This window comes from Nyctereutes procyonoides, unplaced genomic scaffold, assembly GCF_905146905.1.
Source record: "Nyctereutes procyonoides isolate TBG_1078 unplaced genomic scaffold, NYPRO_anot_genome, whole genome shotgun sequence".
Taxonomy (NCBI): domain Eukaryota; kingdom Metazoa; phylum Chordata; class Mammalia; order Carnivora; family Canidae; genus Nyctereutes; species Nyctereutes procyonoides.
In genome coordinates, this window is record NW_026575131.1 from 53453831 (window position 1) to 53473840 (window position 20010).

The 20010-nt window shown below is 40.8% G+C and overlaps 1 protein-coding gene across 1 annotated transcript in view; it reads right to left on the bottom strand.

Annotated features, from left to right (window-relative positions):
• Positions 1–19793, bottom strand: part of LOC129522498 (putative adhesion G protein-coupled receptor E4P) — a 44263-nt gene extending 24470 nt beyond the window's left edge. The window contains exons 1-5 of the mRNA XM_055344812.1: positions 19727–19793; positions 11879–11975; positions 9330–9380; positions 7518–7637; positions 1837–1986 (exon numbers count right to left, since the gene is read on the bottom strand). Of these exons, the coding sequence (XP_055200787.1) occupies positions 1837–1986; positions 7518–7637; positions 9330–9380; positions 11879–11909 (352 nt within the window). The 5' untranslated portion in view covers positions 11910–11975; positions 19727–19793. The remainder of the gene's footprint in view (positions 1–1836; positions 1987–7517; positions 7638–9329; positions 9381–11878; positions 11976–19726) is intronic.
• Positions 19794–20010: the final 217 nt, after the last annotated feature.

Consider the following 20010-nt stretch of genomic DNA (forward strand, 5'->3'; position numbering starts at 1 on the left):
AAGGCTTCCCAAAGGAATGAATACTAACTAGGTTAATAACACAGAAATGGTAATAATGTCTGCAGTTGTCAACACAACATGGCATATAAAGTGCCTTAGTACACACTATCTCATGTAAAGAAACACAGAAGTTTCTAGAATCGGGTTAGGTAGCTTAAGAGCTAATATTTATTGAGCCTTCCTAGGTGCCTAGCATTGCATGAATATTTTACACACCTTAATCAAAACAGGTAGGTGAGGTGTATTAGTTTCCTATGGCCGCTATAACAAAGTACTACAACCTGGGTGGATTTAAAACAATAGATATTTATTTTCTCTTAGTTCTGGAGGTTAAAGTAAAAAATCAAGGTTATTGGCAGGGCCACACTCCCTCTGAAGTCTCTAAGGAAGATCCTTCTTTGCTTCTCCTAGCTTCTGATGGTTGCAACCAATCTTTGGTGTTCCTCAGCTTGCGACAGCCTCTGTGTCTGTCTTTGCGTATCACTCTGTATGTGTGTGTATCTCTACACCCAACTTCCCTCTTCTTATAAGGACACCAGTCATATTGGATTGAGGCCAACCCTCATCTGGCATGACCTCCTCTTTATTACTAGTTCTGCAAAGACTTTCTTTCCAAATAAGATCATATTCCCAGGTTCCGATGGACATGAATTTAGGGAGATTCAATTCCCCCCAGTATATGAAATAAGTAGTTTTCTGAAGTGACTCTCAGTGATCTCTGCCATTTGGAACCCTCCTCCCCCCGACCAGACCCAGTGGCTCACTGCTAATGAACAGAACACAGCAAAAGTGATAAGATGTCACTGCTGAGACTGGGTTATAGAAGACTACAACTTCTGTTTTGTTCACACTCTTTCTGGTTATTCTCATGTGCTCACTAAAACAAAGCAAGCTGGAGAGGCTGACATATCTAAGATCTGAGGGCAGCCTCTCACCAACTACAGAAACTGAAGGCTTCAGTCCAGTAGCTTTGAAAAACTGACTCCTGCCAGTGACCACATGAATGAGCTTGGAAGCAGATCCACCCCTAGATGAGCCTTCATGTGAGCCTTCATCTTTGCCCAACGCTTTGACTATAGCTGTGAGAAACCCTGGAGAGAAGGATGCAGGGAAGTTACACCTAGATTCCTGGCCAATACGTGAGACAATATGTGTTGTTTTAAGCCACTACCATTTGGGTAATTTGTTATGCAGCAAAACATAGCTCAGACAGTAGATGCTATTATTATTCCCACTTACAGGTGAGGCATATAGAAGTTAGGTCATTACCCAAAAAGTGGGTAGATAAGTAATAGAGCCACGAGTTAAGTCCAATCTATTGAACTCAAAACACAGAATTATACTAGGAATGAGCAACTAGTAAACATGCTGTGGTTAGTGAGATCCATGTTCTCAATAACACAGAAGCAGCTACAAATAAGAACAGAAGGAAGGCTAGAATGAGCCCTGGTGTTGGATGGGAATTTGAGGTATCAGTGTGAACTCATAGGCTTCAGTATATAGATAGATAAAAAGATATAGAAATTGAATTTAAAGTGAGAGAGGGAGAAACAAGTAGGGAAGTCCAGCAGAAAATCTGAGATGTCATTTTGGAAGCCCAGGAAAGAGACCCAGACAGGAGATATACTTTTGCAAGGCAGCCACATGAAGATGGTGATTGGTGCTGGGGGCTTGTGTGGTACTTTCTGGGAGAAGATTACCAGGGACAACAGTGGGATGCAGAACAAGAGCCAGTACATATCTCTGCTCTCTTACCCTGGCCTGAAATTGATGGAGCCCTCAAAGTCTTCCCACACTTCCTTTGCCATGGTGGAAAGAGTATTTGGAAATCCTTACCATAACATGCTTCACGATCTACTTTAATGAAGCTAGCCACCCAGTTGAAGATAGAATTAGAGATACAGCTGCAGTAATAACTTCCAATTTTATTTCTGCAGTATGCTTTGTTCTTGCACTTTGACAGCCCAGTCTTACACTCATCAATATCTGCAAATCAAGAGAAAACATTATTTTTCATTCTCAGCAAACTATCCCAACTTACTTTGCACAGGGACTCTCAAGTACCCACCATCATTCATAAGCATTTGTTCTTGGATAAGATGACTCACTATTATAAAAGTGATAGTTCTCCACCAGTTAATTTATAAATGAATACAATCCTAGTGAAAAACATCTAGCCAGACTTTAAGGAGTAAAACAATGGATACAATCATGCAAGAATAGCCAGAAAAACTCTCCAGTGGGGACTCATTTTACTGGACACTGAAACATACTTTAAAGCCTCAATAAAATGAGTGCTGCTGCTGGGGATTTACCCCAAAGATACAGATGCAATGAAATGCCTGGACACCTGCACCCCAATGTTTATAGCAGCAATGTCCACAATAGCCAAACTGTGGAAGGAGCCTCGGTGTCCATCGAAAGGTGAATGGACAAAGAAGATGTGGTTTATGTATACAATGGAATATTACTCAGCCATTAGAAATGACAAATACCCACCATTTGCTTCGACATGGATGGAACTGGAGGGTATTATGCTGAGTGAATTAAGTCAATCGGAGAAAGACAGTGTATGTTCTCATTCATTTAGGGAATATGAATAATAGTGAAAGGGAATATAAGGGAAGGGAGAAGAAATGTGTGGGAAATATCAGAAAGGGAGATAGAACATAAAGACTCCTAACTCTGGGAAACGAACTAGGGGTGGTGGAAGGGGAGGAGGGCGGGGGGTGGGGGTGAATGGGTGACGGGCACTGAGGGGGACACTTGACAGGATGAGCACTGGGTGTTATTCTGTATGTTGGTAAATTGAACACCAATAAAAATTAATTTATTAAAAAAAAAAGAAGATGTGGTCCATGTATACAATGGAATATTCCTCAGCCATTAGAAACGACAAATACCCACCATTTGCTTCAATGTGGATGGACCTGGAAGGTATTATGCTGAGTGAAGTAAGTCAATCAGAAAAGGACAAACATTATATGGTCTCATTCATTTGGGGAATACAAAATTAGTGAAAGGGAATAAAGGGAAAGGAGTGAAAATATCAGTGAGTGTGACAAAACATGAGAGACACCTAACTCTGGGAAATGAACAAGGGGTAGTGGAATAGGAAGTGGGTGGGGGGTTGGGGTGACTGGGTGATGGGCACTGAGGGGAGCACTCGGTGGGATGAGCACTGGGTGTTATGCTATATATTGGCAAATTGAACTCCAATTTAAAAAATTAAAAATAAAACAAAATAAAATGAGTGCTGATATATGAATTGATAAATAGGCTAATGAAATAGACCAAAAGTCCAGAAATAGACCCACGTACATATGGAGCTTTAGAGTCATGATGATGGAGGTATGTCAAACCACTAAAGAAGGACAAATGGTTCTTTCTATACTTGGATCACACAGTTTGTTAAATCAATTTAAAACACACTGTGAAAAGCAAGGAAAGAGATAGGGCAAATGCATATACCCTTAGGAAATGGTACAAATGAAGCAAAAGGCTCCCACCATCTAAATCCTGGCATGTACTATTTTCCCGTGTCCTGCATCTATCTGCCCCATCTACTGATGGACCAGAGATGAGGTTCAAACAAAGGGACCCACAGATAGAAGTTGCCCTGAGCCAATGACTTACATTTATTCCCTCTGTTGGAAGGACTCAGGACAAGTACATGTAACCAATAGTTGCAACTTGCCCATTAATCTATGGGTTATATCAGGCTATGGGTGTGTGTTCTGAGTAGAGGGTATATGAGCCAAAGTGGTTATCACCAGTGAGTGACTGAATGAAGACTTAATAAATATTAAGTGCTTGTGTATATTTTGTTTATATTTTGTATCTTGGGCATTAAAAGACACTTATTTATTTAATTTGCCATAAGCATTTAGCCCCTATGTGCCTTGTGTATATTTATTGCTTCATGACTATTACTCTTGGTCTCTCCATTCCATTCTATGCTTAACACACACATGCTCTACCCACCAACTACTTACCTATTCTAACACATCTTATGCATTTCATATATCCCATTGGATTTTTTCTTTCTTCTACAGCAGAACCAAATAGTCTCAAACAATGTAACAAATGCATATCATACCACTGCACTCCCTTGTCTAGAATAGGATTCCCCTTTATCCTGATTCAGAATGAGGGGTTTTTTTTTAAGATTTTATTTATTTATTTACTCATGAAAGACAGAGAGAGAGACAGAGACAGAGACACAGGCAGAGGAAGAAGCAGGCTCCATGCAGGAAGCCCAATGTGGGACTTGACCCCAGGACTCCAGGATTGCACCCTGGGCCAAAGGCAGGCACTAAACCGCTGAGCCACCCAGGGTCCCAGGATAAGGTTTTTAATAAAATAAAATGAGACCCAGATCTCACACAATTCTTAAAAATAAAGTCTACATGGATCAAAGATCTAAATGTAAAAATGGAGCCATATAAGTATTAGAATTAAACAGAAGTGAATTCTTTGATTTCAGTGTAGGGAAAAACATTTATTTTTTATTTTTTAGAGAGTACAGGAGGGAGAGGGGCCAGTGGAAAGATAGAGAGTGAATCCAAAGCAGGCTCTGCCCCAGCACAGTACCCAAGTGGGGCTCAATCTCATGACCTTCAAGTTCACTAGCTGGGCTGAAATCAAAAGTTGGACTCTCAACTGACTGAGCCACCCAGGCATCCTGGGGAAAACATTTTTATGATGATTTAAGTACCTTGATAAGTTTGCCTACATAAAATTTTTTTAATTAGTTGCATGGCTAAAAACATAAACAAATAAAGTCTAAAGACAATTGACAAACAGACAGAAAATATTTTCAATATATACTACTGACAGGGGACCAAAATCTCTAACATATAAAGAAATAAAAAATTGGGAGAAAAAGAAATGAACATTCAATTTTTTAAAAGTAGGGAAAAGACATGAACAGACAATTCAGAAAGAAGATATAAAATTATCCTGTAACATAAAATGTTCAAAATTGTTCATAATTAGGGATGCCTGGCTGACTCAGTGGGAGGAGTATATAACTCTTAATCCCAGGGTCATGACTTCAAGCCCCGTGTTGGGTGTAAAGATTACTTTAAAAAAATTGTTCTTAATAAGAGAGGATCATAAAACATCTATTGATATACCATTTCTCACCTGGCAATGTGTTCTGACAACATGCTCTATTGGCAAGGCTATGGGGAACCACGTACTTTCATATATTGCTGGGGAATGCCAATTGGTACAAGTTTTCTAGAATTAAATTTGGGATAGCTATTCAAGCTACATATGGATTTACCTCTTAAGTAAGTCACCTCACCTCCAGGACTCTATTCTAAAGACATATCTCCTACAAATATTGGAAAGAGCCTAAGTATTCAACTAAAATGCCCCTATGTAGAATAAGGTTGAATAAACTATGGTTCATCCACACAGCTACACAAAAGAATGGAGAAGATCTCTATGTGATTTGTAGTAATTTCTAGGATATATAATTAAGTGAAAAAGCAAAGGGCAAAAGGGCATTTCTGGTTTCCTGTCAAAGATGTCTAAGTCATGGAAGACAAGAAAAGACTAAGGATCCATTACAGATTGCCAATTCAGGAATGTGGCAACTAAATGGGATCCTGAAATGGTTCTTCTTCTTTTTTTTAAGATTTTATTTATTTATTCATGAGAGACAGAGACAGAGACAGAGAGAGAGAGAGAGAGGCAGAGACATGGGCAGAGGGAATAGAGGGCTCCCCGCAAGGAGCCCAATGTGGAACTTGATCTCGGATTTGGAAATCAGGACCTGAGCGGAAGGAAGACGCTCAACTGCTGAGCCATCCAGGCATCCCTTAAATGGTTCTTGAAGCAGAAAAAAAAAAGGCTTTGGGAGAATAACTGTGAAACTGGGGGGAAAGAAGGCTGTTGTTTAACATCCTTATATCAATATTAAATCCTTAGTTTTCATCATTGTAATATAGCCATGTTGTTGGTTAGCCTGAGGTGAATTGGGTGATGGGGTAATAGGGAATTATCTAAGCTCTTTTAAAAAGTTTTAAAAATAGGGATCCCTGGGTGGCTCAGCAGTTTGGTGCCTGCCTTTGGCCCAGGGCATGATCCTGGAGTCCTGGGATCAAGTCCCATGTCGGGCTCCCGGCATAGAGCCTGCTTCTCCTTCTGCCCGTGTCTCTGCCTCTCTGCCTCTCTTTCTTTCTCATGAATAAATAAATAAAATCTTAAAAAAAAAGCTACATCCAATGTTGTATGATTCCACTTATAGGAGGTCCCTAGAGGAGCCAAATTAACAGAGATAGAAAGTAGATGGTGGGAGTCAGGGGCAGGGGCCAGAGAAGGGAGAATGGGGAGTTATGTTTAGTAGAGACAGAGTTTCAGTTTTGCAAACTATAAAAAGTCCTGGAAATGGATGGTGGGGATGGTTGCAGAACATTGTGAATGTCCTTCATACCAGGAACTATACTCTTAAAAATAGAAATGATGATATTTTGTTGTGTATATTTTACTACAACCGAAAAAAAATTTTTTAAATAAATAAATAATCCAATATCATCTGATTCTACTCCCAGGAGGCCCCCAGATGAGTTCCATCCACAGAGACTAGATGGTGTGAGCGAGGGGTGGGGCAGGGGTTGGGAAGTCAGTGCTTCGTGGGGACAGTTTCAGTTTGGGAGGATGTAGGGTTCTAGAGATGGATGGTGGGGATGACTGCACAACAATATGCATATATTTAATATCACTGAAAGATACACCTAAAAGTGATTAACACAGTAAATTTTACGTTACCTGTATTTTGCCACAATAAAATAAAATAAATCCTAAGTAGTTTACAATGGTCAGATTTGCCTTCTGAATTTACACAACTCCACCAATCAGATATTCAGGAGTGGTTTTTCTCTTTGGCATTCAAATAGACCTTTAGAATTTGTGGAAACGAGAAAGGATCTTGGCTAGAGCAGAAGGGAGTAGTGAAAAAGGAAATGGGAATACTAATTGGAGTCAGATCACGGAAGATATTGATTGTCAAGATAGTAAGTTATTCATTTGTCCTCTTGAACAATGAATACTTGAGGCCAGATCATGGAAGACATTGAATGTCGAGATCTGAGTTGAGGCCCAATCATGGGAGATATCTGAGTGCCAAGATGGTAAGTTATTCATTTGTTCTCTTGGGCAACACATTTTTATTGGGCCTCTGTTTTGTGACATTATTCTCTGTCCTCTGCTTAGAGCAATGAACAAAACAGACATGGTCTCTACCCTTGCGGGATTCTCAGAGAGACAAATAAAAACTGGTGCTTGAAACTTCAAGGTCCTGGGAACTCTACCTTCCTCTAAAGAAAGACATCAAACCAGGTTCAGAAGGAGTAAGGGGGACACCAGGGATAGGGCCTTCTCTAGGGGCACTCATACAGCCCTTACATGTTCCACCTTGTAGTACGACTGCATCTTTGCCTCACTCGCACCCCACACATGCCCCCACCTCATTCCAGATTTCAGGATGTTGTGGACTGAGTCTCTACCTTCACATTTCTCGTGGGGCTTGATGTACCTCCCCCCAGACGCGGACTGAAATCCATCTTTACAAGCACAGTGGGTGTTGTTGAAGCAGCTGGCGTTTTCAGGGCACATGGGACAGAAAGCTGTAGGGAACACAGGATCCTTTCATTAATTTACTCATTCATTCAAGAAATATTCTTTGAGCACTTACAATGTCCCAAATACTGTAGTCAGAAAAATGTCCTTTTGGGAATAGTTCTGTTGGCCTTCACCGTGCACCCCTCCCACTGCTGATCACAGATGCTTGCAGTGCCTGCCCCACTCACACCCAGCCTCTGCCACCAACACCACTTCTGCTCAACAGTAGAGCTTCCAGCTGTCAGCATTTGTGGGTCTTTATCTGAGAGCTTTCTCTGGTCACCAGAGTCCTCTGTGCTTACCACATGGCAGGTTATCAGATCCCTCAATCAATGACTGACATGAGTCAGTGTGTTAAACAAACAAAAAAGGCTTTTTTATTATCAGGGGAAAAAAAATAAGTGTTGGCAAGATGTAGAGGAACTCTAGCCCTAGTGCATTGCTGGTAGGTGTGTAAAATGGTGCAGCATTGTGGAAAAAAGTATGGTAAGTCTTAAAATTTTTCAAAATAGAAGTACCATACAACTCAGCAATTTGACTTTTACGTATGTAGCCCAAAGAAATGAAAGCAGGGGTTTGACGAGATGTTTGCACGCTCATGTTCGTAGCAGCATTATACACAGTAGCCAAAATGTGGAAATACCCCAAGTGTCCACTGACAGATGAATAAACACAATTTGCTCCATCCATACAACAGAATATAATTTAGCTTCAAGAAAAAAATTTCAACACCTGCTACCACATGGGTGACCTCTGAAGATTAAGATATATAAATAAAGCAGTCACAAAAGGACAACTACTGTTTGATGCCACTTATGGGAGATCCCTAGAGGAGTCAAATTCCTAAAAACTGAAAGTATATGGTGGATCCTGGGGCTGGTGGGAGGGGAAATAGGGAACTGCTGTTTCATGGGGAGAGTTTCAATCTGGCAAGAGGAAAAATGTTCTGGAGGTGGATAGTGGGGATGGTTTCACAACAATGTGAATGTGCTTGATGCCACTGAATTTTATGTTATGTATGTTTTACGAAAGTTTAAAAAGATAAATAAGAAGATTAAAGCTTCCTTGCCCATCTAGGAGAATCAGGCTAGGATGCAACTCCTGACTACATTCCGGCTCCCCCTCAACACAGCTCCCCCTCCCCGGCCCCTGCCCAAGTGTAACCTGCTTGACAATGGACCCTTATGGCTCCTCACCTTCCGGAGTAATTTCCCGCTCCCAGCTGGTACTTCCTGGGATCACCTCCCAGATGAATAACTTGCCCTCAGGGTCTTTTCACAGGGTGTGCTTTTGGAAGGGGACCCAACCCAAGACATGGAATAAAAATAGAAGTATCTCCTGCCATGACTTAGACACAAGCTCTGGGAAAGAAAGAGCAGAGTCCACTGTCCATCAGCTGTGTGACCTTGAGCCAGCTACTTCCCTAGAGAGCTATTGGTCAAGTGAGGATACTGTCCAGAACTTCTTTGCAGAAATGTCAGGATTGAAAGAGATGTGTGTGGAATTTGCTTAGCACAGAGCCTGGTGTAAAGCAAGATGATGGAGAAGGGAGGACAGTCCTTGGGAGCTGCAAGGAAAAGGCAGAAGGTAGCAGAGATTTACACTGTCTCCCTTGAAAAGGGGCCCCTTATCTTCCCTCAAGGCAGGTTATGAACCCTAATTTCCTTTCCCTGGCATTTGGAAATGAGTAAACTCACCTCCAGAATTCTTGGCATCGGATCCTGACAGAGCCAGCAGGACACTGAGACCTGGAACAGAGAGTGGGGGGGTGGGGAGCAGTTCAGCTTGGCTGAAGCCCACGGGGGTTAGGGGCTTTGTTTCCCATTGCCCGGGTGTAGGGGGCTAACTTCACTGCTGGTCTACAAACACCAGAGTCACAGAGGGCATCATATATTCGTAAAGCATACTAGGGCCATCTGATCACAGCTGTAAGAGAGTCTGCACCCAATTTCAATGTTGAGAACCCAGGGCTGGGTGGGCTGATCCCCACACCAACAATCAGTGCTCTGACACCAGTTGGGTGTCTTACAATACAACTCCGTTTCAACACCAACTATCCAGAGACAGCATCAGATCCCATAGGCTGAAAGCTCGCTCCCACAAGCCTGCCTCTCACTTCAGAAGCCGTGGAAAGGCTGGGTTGTCACTACCCCCTTCAGTTGTATGAATTTGTTAGAGCAACTCAGAGAACTCCAGAGAAACATTCCAGCTACTAGATTGCTGGTTTATGAGGAAAAAGAATCGCTTGAGAACACTAGATGGAGGAGAGGTGTGGGGCAAGGTACAGGAGAAGGGTGCTGAGCTTCCATGCCCTCTCTGGGTGGCCATTCTCCACAGACCTCCAGCTTTACCAGCCTCAGCAGCCCTTATCTTGTCCAAGGGACTCGATAAACTTGTGGCTTCACACAGCCACAGCTTTATCAGATCATTGGCCCTTGGCAGTTTATCAGATCATATAGGCCCTTGCTGATATTTCCCACTCCTAACTCTGGGAAACGAACTAGGGGTGGTAGAAAGGGAGGTGGGCGGGGGGTAGGGGTGACTGGGTGACGGGCACTGAGGGGGGCACTTGACAGGATGAGCACTGGGTGTTATTCTATGTTGGCAAGTTGAACACCAATAAAAAATAAATTTATAATTCTAAAAAAAAAAAAAAGAAATGATCATAGGCCCTTGGTGAGGAATTCACCCACCAGCTCCAGCCCCTCTCAGGAAATCAGGGCGTGGGGCTGAAAAGGCCAACCTTCTAATAACATGCCCCAGGCCACCAACCCCACCCTGCAGTTGAGTTTCCCAAATCATTCCGTTACCATAACAGAAGACACCTTTATCACTCTTCTCTCTGGGAAACGCCAAGGATTTTAGGAGCCCTGTTCCCAAAATGGGGACAAAGCCCAAATACGTATTTCTTATTATAAATCACAGTATCACAAGCTGTGTGTCCCGATTACTGAAAAGCCACCAGCTCAGAAAGCGTTTTCTCCGAGTCTAGTATCAAAAGGCCAAGTGCCAACCTTCTTTCCATATGCAACAGTCCATCTGGACCTGTCCAGACTTCTAGCCCCACACTGTCCGATGGAGTTATAGCGCAAGCCATATAGCTCCTTTTAAAATTTCCAGTAGCCACATTTTTAAAAGACAGATGAAATTCATTTCATTACTATATTTAACCAAAAGAGCCAAGCTGTGATCATTTCAATCCACATTCAATATATGACAAATTAGTCATTAAGTATTTTATGATTCTTTCTGTATACAAGATAGTCTTTAAAACCAAGTATGTATTTTGGACATGTGGCTTATTTCCCCTCGGGCTAGCTTAGTCTCAAGTGCTCAGAAGCCACATGTGGCTGGTAGCGATGGTACTGCACAGCACAGGCCTGATCCCTAATAAGCAGTACTTTTTTTCTGGAGTAAGAGCAGATATGAATAGCACAGACCACAAGAATCCTCGGAGTCCAAGACTATGGCATATCTGGAATGGATGAGCATGTTTCGGGCATGGTCCTTTTTGAGGACATTTTTATTTTTTTTATTTTTTTTATTTTTTATTTTTATTTTTTTGAGGACATTTTTAGATGAAGCTTTATATTAAATTTGAGGATGAACTCAGAAATGCAGAAAAACTCTCTCACACATTTCCTAATATCAGTCCCTCAAGGTACATAGGCAGCAAATAACCAGGCACTTGAAAAATGGGTTTCCTGCATCCTTTCATTGCAAGTTGTTGTGATGGGATCTTTTCCTAAAATCTGGAGGCATCTAGGGGAGCCTGGGTGACTCAGATGGCTGAACATTAGATTCTTGGTTTCAGCTCAGGTCATGATCTCCTGTTGGTAAGATCAAGACGGGCTCTTCCCAAATAAACTATTTACATCTGAGTCTTTATCTCAGTTCTGCTTGGGGAGAGCAACTAAGAGACTCAGTGTGAGAGTTTCTAACAGGACTGGCACACACAGTCATTTTTGCACAAAGTGCCAAATTTGGGGAAGTAACCCAAACTAGGATGCTGCGGTCATGGCAGAAGAGAATCCTGGGCAGCCCTGGTGGCCGCCTTCAGCCCAGGGCCTGACCCTGGAGACTTGGGATCGAGTCCCACGTTGGGCTCCCTGCATGGAGCCTGCTTCTCCCTCTGCCTGTGTCTCTGCCTCTCTCTCTGTGTCTTTCATAAATAAATAAATAAAATCTTAAAAAAATAAAATAAAAAGAAGGAGAAGAAGAAGGGAGAATCCTTTGTTGTACTCACCTGAGAGCAGGGGCAGGCATCTGTTTCCCATAGCACTGAGATAGCAGGAGCAACAACAACCTGAGAAGTGCTCTCAAGCAAGAGGTGGCAAGGATGTCTGGAATAAATAAGTCCCATGAAAGTCAATTTCAGATGGTCACAGATTTCAGAGGCCAAGTGACCGATGCTTCTCAAAATCCTTTAATTCCTGCCCATCTTTTGACCCAACAATTCCACTTCTGGGAGATTTTGTCAAGGAAAGGGTGATTGAAGGAGAGTAGGTTATAGGAAATAAGCTTACCACTCAACAAATGGGGAAGAAATATCCTGCTGGAATTTACACACCTGGTCTATTGCAACCAGCAAGATTCAGACTATAAGAAATTCCATAGGAATTTCTTCACCATTCACATCACCAATTTCTTCAACTTCCCCCCAAAATTTAAGGGGTGAAAAACATAGGGGAGATCTATATTTAAAAAGACTTAGAAATACATCAACCAACTGTCTTACTGGATCCCAAATCAAACACAATTTTTTAATTTTAATTTTTAAAAAGATTTTATTTATTTATTCATGAAAAACAGAGACAGGGAAGCAGAGACATAGGCTGAGGGAGAAGCAGGCTCCCTGTCAGGAGCCTGATGTGGGACTTGATCCCAGGACCCTGGGATAATGACCTGAGCCAAAGGCAGACAGACACTCAACCACTGAACCAGGTGCCCCGAAAAGTAATTTTAAAAAAATGTTTGAAGCCTGGCAATGTGAAAGCATTAAAGAATGGTTGTTCATTCTCATGAATATGATAATTCAACCTCTGTTTCCTTATCTGTCAACTCAGCTGCTCCAGAGGAAGCCACAGGTATGATAAAGTGGTTATTTACAAAAGCCCTGATATTTTGGAGATACACATTAAAATTTTACAGGCAAAATCATGTGATATGTAGAATTTATGTCAAAATAACCGGGGTGAGGGAATGGTTTGGGGAGCAAGTGGGATTCAAGTTTGGGCAGCTGTTGATCATTGTTAAAACCAGGTGAAAGGTCTGTGGGGTTCCTGATGCCATTGCTGCTCCATTTGTGTATGTTTATTATGTCCCATAATAAAGAAGGAGGAGGGATTATCTTAAAGGCATATTGTTCATTAAGTAGCTAGATAGATATCAAGGGGCAGAAGTATGCATGCTAGCATTTGTGGAAGATAAGGGAGGTAATAAGGAAGACATTGGCACACTATACACAATTAGAAATATGCATATATACAGTTATAATATATTTACACAATAGGGAAACTGCACAAATGTGAGCTATTCTCTATATAGTTAAACATGCGTATACTTACACCTACACAAGATTATACCAATCTAAGCGCAAACATATAAATGCCTATGCACGTATATACATATTATGATTTTATGTTTGCATAAAGTATTCTTGGAAGCCACCTAAGAAACTCCTAACACCCATTGCCTTTGAAAACTGAGCTACTGGCAAGCAGGAGCAAGGAGCTTTTTCACATTTCACCTTTCGGTGTCATTTGAATTTTGAAGCAAGTGAAGGTATTTCAGATTCAAAACCTAAGCCCCTTCTTGGAGAAGACAATGGAACTGCTGCACATCACTAAAAAAGACCCTTTCAAAGGAGACCTTAAGTTTTTCATATTTGCCCTGTGGATATTATTTTGAAATGATTTATTTCAAAAATATTTCAAAAATATCTCAAAAATATTATTTTGAAATAAATTATTTGAAAAAAGCACTGTCTTCAGGTAATGCCATGAGCAATTAAGGTTTAGGATAAAACCTCCAGTGCACATTAGCAAAGACCATATGCCCTGCAAATCTGTTAAGCCACTCAGCAAAGACAAAGGTACCAATAGGGAAGATAGAGCTAAAGAATCTGAAGAAAATAGTTTCATAAAATGTAAGTGGGAAGAAAGGCAACATTTAAAGATGTGTAATGCAAATAATTAGACATTATAAATAAAAATTATGCTGCAGGAGGACATAGCATGGAAAGTGATTGTAATCTAGCATTAGGATAAAAGTAGGTAATAGAGCAAAGTATGTGATCTCACATTTAAAGGAGATTCTATAAATGTTAATAGAAGAATGGCATTGTGAGTGATTCTAAATTTCTTCTTATTTAACTAGCTCTACATTTTATAATTACTTTAGCAATAAGGTAATAGCAATAGTGAAGTGTTTTCGTAGAAGAGGAAAAACAAAATGGCTGAAAAATGGATTTTCTTGGCAGCTCCTTCCTTTCTCCATGTCCTTTGATATGTATGTTCTTTTTTTTTTTTGGTGGCTAATTTTTTTATTGAATTACAATTGACATACATTTTATTAGTTTCAGGTATACAATAGTGATTGAATATTTTTATAGATTATGATGCGGTCATCTCAGTAGGCTTGGTTACCACCACTCTCTCACTGTGCAAACCTATTACAGTACTTTTTTTTAAGATTTTATTTATTTATTTATGAGAGACGCAGAGAGAGAGAGAGGCAGAGACATAGGCAGAGGGAGAAGCAGGATCCACGCGGGGAGCCTGATGCAGGACCCGATGCCAGGACTCCAAGATCACACCCCCAGCCAAAGGCAGAAACCCAACCACTGAGCCCCTGTGCAAACTTATTACAGTATTGACCGTATTTCCTGTGCTGCACTTTACAGCCCTGTGACTTACTTATAACTGGAAGTTCGTAAATCTTACTCGTGTTCACTTGTTTTGCTTGCAGGCCAGTGGCTCCCCTGTGGCAACCACCAGTTCTCTATATCTGAGCCTGTTTCTGCTTTGTTTTACTTACTTATTTTGTTGTTTCTAAGTATTTTTTCTAGTTTAACTTACATGTATTCAAAACAATTTTACTGTAGTTAACATACAGTGTTATATTAGTTTCAGATGTACAATATAGTGATTCAACAATTCAATAATTACTCAGTGCTCATCAAGATAAATATATCCTTAACCCCCTTTATTTCACCCTTCCCCCTACCCACCTCCCCTCTGGCAACCACCAGTTCTCTGAATTTAAGAGTCTAGTTTTTTGTCTCCTTGTTTTGTTCCTTAAATTCCACATATGAGTAAAATCATATAGTACTTGTCTTTCTCTGTCTGACTTAAATTTCACATAGCATAAGAGCCTCTAGGTCCATCCATGTTGTGGCAATGGCAAGATCCTACTCTTTTTATGGCTGAGTAATATTCCTGTGTGTGTGCTATATATACACGTGTATATATACATATATACACATATATGTATGCATATATACACACACACATATATAGCACACACACACACACTACACACATCTTCTTTACTCATCTATGAATGGACACTTGGATTGCTTCCATATCTTGCCTATTATAAATAATGCTACAGTTAACATAGGGGTGAATTGATATGTATGTTCTGCTTTGATCTCTGAGTTTGGAATCCTTAGGGGTCTGCCTATGGGTACTGAGGGGGGCACTTGATGGGATGAGCACTGGGTGTTATGCTGTAAGTTGGCAAATTGAACTCCAAAAAAAACTCCAAAAAAAAAAAGGAGTCTGCCTATGGGGCAATTTTCTCAACACTTTACCCACAGTTAGCTGTTGGCCATAGGCAGTTAAATGAGGACATAACTCAGTGCCCAGGAAAACCTGAGTTTGGCTTGCAAATCAGCAGCTAGTAGTTCAGTCACTCTGAGGTAGTGACTTTGTCTCTGGGCCTGTTTTCTCTCTCTCTCTCTCGGTATCTCATTGTAATTTTATTTTATTTTATTTTATTTATTTTTATTGGAGTTTGATTAGCCAACATATAGCATAACACCCAGTGCTAATCCCGTCGAGTGCCCCCCTCAGTGCCCGTCACCAGTCACCCCATCCCCCTGCCCACCTCCCCTTCCACTACCCCTTGTTCGTTTCCTAGGGTTAGGGGTCTCTCATGTTCTGTCTCGCTCTCTGATATTCCCCCACTCATTTTCTCTCCTTTCCCCTTTAATCCCTTTCACTATTTTTATATTCCTAGAACGAATGAGAACATATAATGTTTGTCCTTCTCTGATTGACTTACTTTGCATAATACCCTCCAGTTCTATCCATGTTGAAGCAAATGGTATTTGTCATTTCTTATTGGGCCTGTTTTCTCATCTGCTAAATGGCACTAAGAAAGAGCATATACTTCCTAGTATCGCGCTGATGGAGTGAGGATGACCTTTCACAGCAGGTGGCACCTGCCTGGCATATGACAAGTACTAGATAAAGACTGTTCTGGGGACAGGATATGATGATATCAGTGAGGGCGGACATGAAGGTGATGGTGGGGGAGGAAGTGATGGCAATGTTGGTGAAAGGCATTAATGGTGAAAATAGTATAAATGGTAATAGTGACAGCAGAAGGAGTGGTTTTGGTGATGACGGTGATAGTGGTGATGGTGGATGTGATAATAACATCATAATGTTGATGATGGTAGTGCTTATGGCAGTGATAGTGGTGGTGTTGGTGGTGCTGGTGGTAATCGTGGTTGTGGTGGTGGTGATAGTAGTGGTGATGATGACGGGGATGGTGATGGTGGAGATGGTGGTTACAGTGATGATGATGACAGTGGTAGTCATGGAGGTCTCCCATGCCTTTTTCCTTACTCCAGTTATAACCATGACTTTATGTGTTAAGGACTGATCCATTATCGAGTGGTGATGAATGGGGTCCCAAGAGGGTCCCCTAGGAACAAAGTAGTGGCCTGAGAAGGCGCATCCCAGAAAAACCTCTTTGTTCCAATGGCCCAAACAGGCTAGTCACACATTATGTATTGGCATCTAGCCCGTAAATCAATTTTGCTACAGATAATTCTCTTAGCCTTCTATTCCCACTTCCTAAAAACATTCATGGAACTTCTGTGGTGGGCCAAGTCCCTTACTAAGTGCTTTGACACTATTGTTTCATTGAAAGCTTATAATGTAGATTGAATAATATCTTCCCACTTTTCAAATGATGAAAATTGAGACTCAAAGAGATTCTATCACTTGCTCCAGGTGATGTTGCTAGCAAAATCAAAGCTAAGGCTTGAAAAATCAAGCCTTCCTATAACCCTTGCACCAAGATCCTAAGCCCCAATACGTCCTAGGTGCAAAACATGTAATAAGAATAAGTGAGGCCATTTTGCAGAAGCAAGGAGGACTGTGGAGAACTGAAAACCCTGGGCTCTATCTGGAGACATTCAATTCCACTTTTTCCCCAAATGTGGAACCAGCAGGCCACCAGCTTTTGATCTCTGTGATGGACAATATTGCCTAATTGCAAGTCAAATTCTATGGGCGTCTTCGAGGATTTATACTTGGTCACTTCTTAGATGCTCTCCCTTCTTTCAACATCCATTTTCCTGTTTTGATTCATGGTTCTCTTCCCTTCCAAAAACCTGCTACAGAATATACTGTAAAGAAATTGTGTCCGGGGGGGCACCTGGCTGGCTCAGAGTTGTGAGTTAAAGCCCCACATTGCGTGTAGAGATTGCTTAAAAAAAAAAAAAAAAAAAAGAGGGCAGCCCTGGCGGCTTAGCGGTTTAACGCTGCCTTCAGCCAAGGGTGTGATCCTGGGGACCCGGGATTGAGTCCCACGTCTGACTCCCTGTGGGGAGCCTGCTTCTCCCTCTGCCTGTGTCTCTGCCTCTCTCTCTCTCTCTGTCTCTGTCTCTCTCTTTGCATCTCATGAATAAGTAAATAAAATCTTTAAAAAGAAAGAAAAAGAAAAAAAGTAAGAGAAAGAAAGAAAGAAAGAAAGAAAGAAAGAAAGAAAGAAAGAAAGAAAGAAAGAAAGAAAGAATTATGTCTAGATGAGGATGATTCTTTTTTGGAGGCCTCTTTTGAAACTGGTTTAAACTAAAGTGAATATTTTACATGAAAGACGTGATATGTTTTTCAGAACTGCCAAGACCTCTGGCAATGCTGATTTGGTCTTTTAGTTGTTGTTGTTTTTTAAATCACTTTACTGAGGTATGATTGGCATGTAAAAAGCTGTACATTTTTAATGTGTACAACTCGATGAGTTTGGACATAAGTACACATTCATGAAACGATTACTATGATTAAGGCCAAAAAGATATTCAACACCTTCCAAAGCTTCCCCCTGCCCCTTTGTGGTTAGTTGAGTGTGTGCAATAAGAACATTTAAAATAAGATCAATCTTCTCAGCAAAATTTAAGTATATATGGGTGCCATGCTGTATAGCACATCTCCAGGACTTATTTATCTTGCATAACCAAAGCTTTGTACCCTTTGGTCATCACTTCCCATTTCCCCCATCTCCTGACCCTGGCAACCACCATTCTACCCTCTGCTTCTGTGAATTTGAGAACTATAGCTCCACATATAAGTGAGATCATACTGTATTTGTCTTTCTGTGTCTGGTTTTTGTTTTGGTGTGTGTGTGTGTGTGTGTGTTTACATATCTAGCAATGCTGACTTGGAGATATTTTTGACTGTGACCCACTGTAAGAAATATGTTTTACATCAGAGAGCGATAACTCAACCAAGTTTCACAAATCAATATGCTGCATTTGATATTTTATAATTATAGTCCCTTTAATGTCTTTTAAGATGCTGTTTATTACCCATCAGGTTGGTTTCATGACCCTACTCCTCACCAGTGGGTCCCAGCAGCTGGAAAAACAGTGACCTGCACAGCAAGTCACTCCGGCCATGAATAAAATATACAGTCCTCTGACAGTGAGCCTTGCATTTAACTGTGCTGACGTGTTTATCATGGAGGTGAGGTGTGAGGCATGTGACAAAGCTTGTCAATTCACCATGTAACCTTGATAAACCTATTCATCTTTTTAGGTCTTGTATTCTTCATTTTCAGTAGCAAATTGGTTATATGCTATGTTTGCTTCAGATTCTGTTTCTTCTAACTTTTTAAAAGACATACCTCAGAGATATTGCAGTGTTACTTCCAGACTCCTTCAATATAGTGAATCAAACAAATGTTTTTTGCTTTCCCACTGCATATAAAAATATGTTTACATTATACTGTAATCTATTAAGTATGCAATAGCATTATGTCTAAATAAAAAGCCCATTCCTTAATGAAAAATCGCTACATTGCTGAAAAATGCTAACCATCATCTGAGCTTTCAGCGAGTCATATCACTGATCACAAATCATCGAAGAAATATAATAATAATGAAAAGTTTAAAATATCACAAGAATAACCAAAACGTGACACAGAGACACCAAGTGAGCTGTCAGACAAATAGTGCCAATAGATTTACTTGATATAAAACTTCAATTTGTAGGGACAAATAAAACAGTATCTGTGAAGTACAATGAGGCAAAGTACAGTGAAATGACATATGCCTGTGTTTTAAATCACTTTAAGTTCCTTGATATACAATTCATCATCTCTGTCGAGGTTGCCAAAGTATTTCAGTTTATGCTGCACCACATAATACACACATTGCCCAAGCAGAAGCTGGAAAATTACGCCCATATAGAATATGAATAATAGTGAAGGGGAATATAAGGGAAGGGAGAAGAAATGTGTGGGAGATATCAGAAAGGGACACAGAACATAAAGACTTCTAACTCTGGGAAACGAACTAGGGGTGGTGGAGGGGGAGGAGGGCGGGGGGTGGGGGTGAATGGGTGACGGGCACGGAGGGGGACACTTGACGGGATGAGCACTGGGTGTTATTCTGTATGTTGGTAAATTGAACACCAATAAAAATTAATTTATAAAAAAAAATTACGCCCATATAGCAACTTTCAAAAAACAAAGCAACAGGACATATAACGAGTACCAGACATTTTTCTAGACACAAGATAACACATGAAATATTTTCTATATTTTCTTGAAAAAAGCTAGTCAGTTCCTACTTACTCACAAGATGAAAAATTCTTGCTTCTCATCCAGAATGTAGCTTCCCCGGGTTAATGAAGAAGGAAGTACATCACTTCTTATCTTGAGCTCTACTTTATCAAGGAGTCTTGTGAGTGCATGCGGAGGCTGGGGGTGTTAGTTGAGCAGCTTGCATAATGGAGAATCCCTTAGTTCTCTTTTCATCTGGGTAATTTAAATAGTGCATTACATTAGAATGGATCATATTAAAGTGCCTCAAAGAATGAATTTGGAAATGCTAATGGTGTTCTGTGCAGAAAATCACATAAT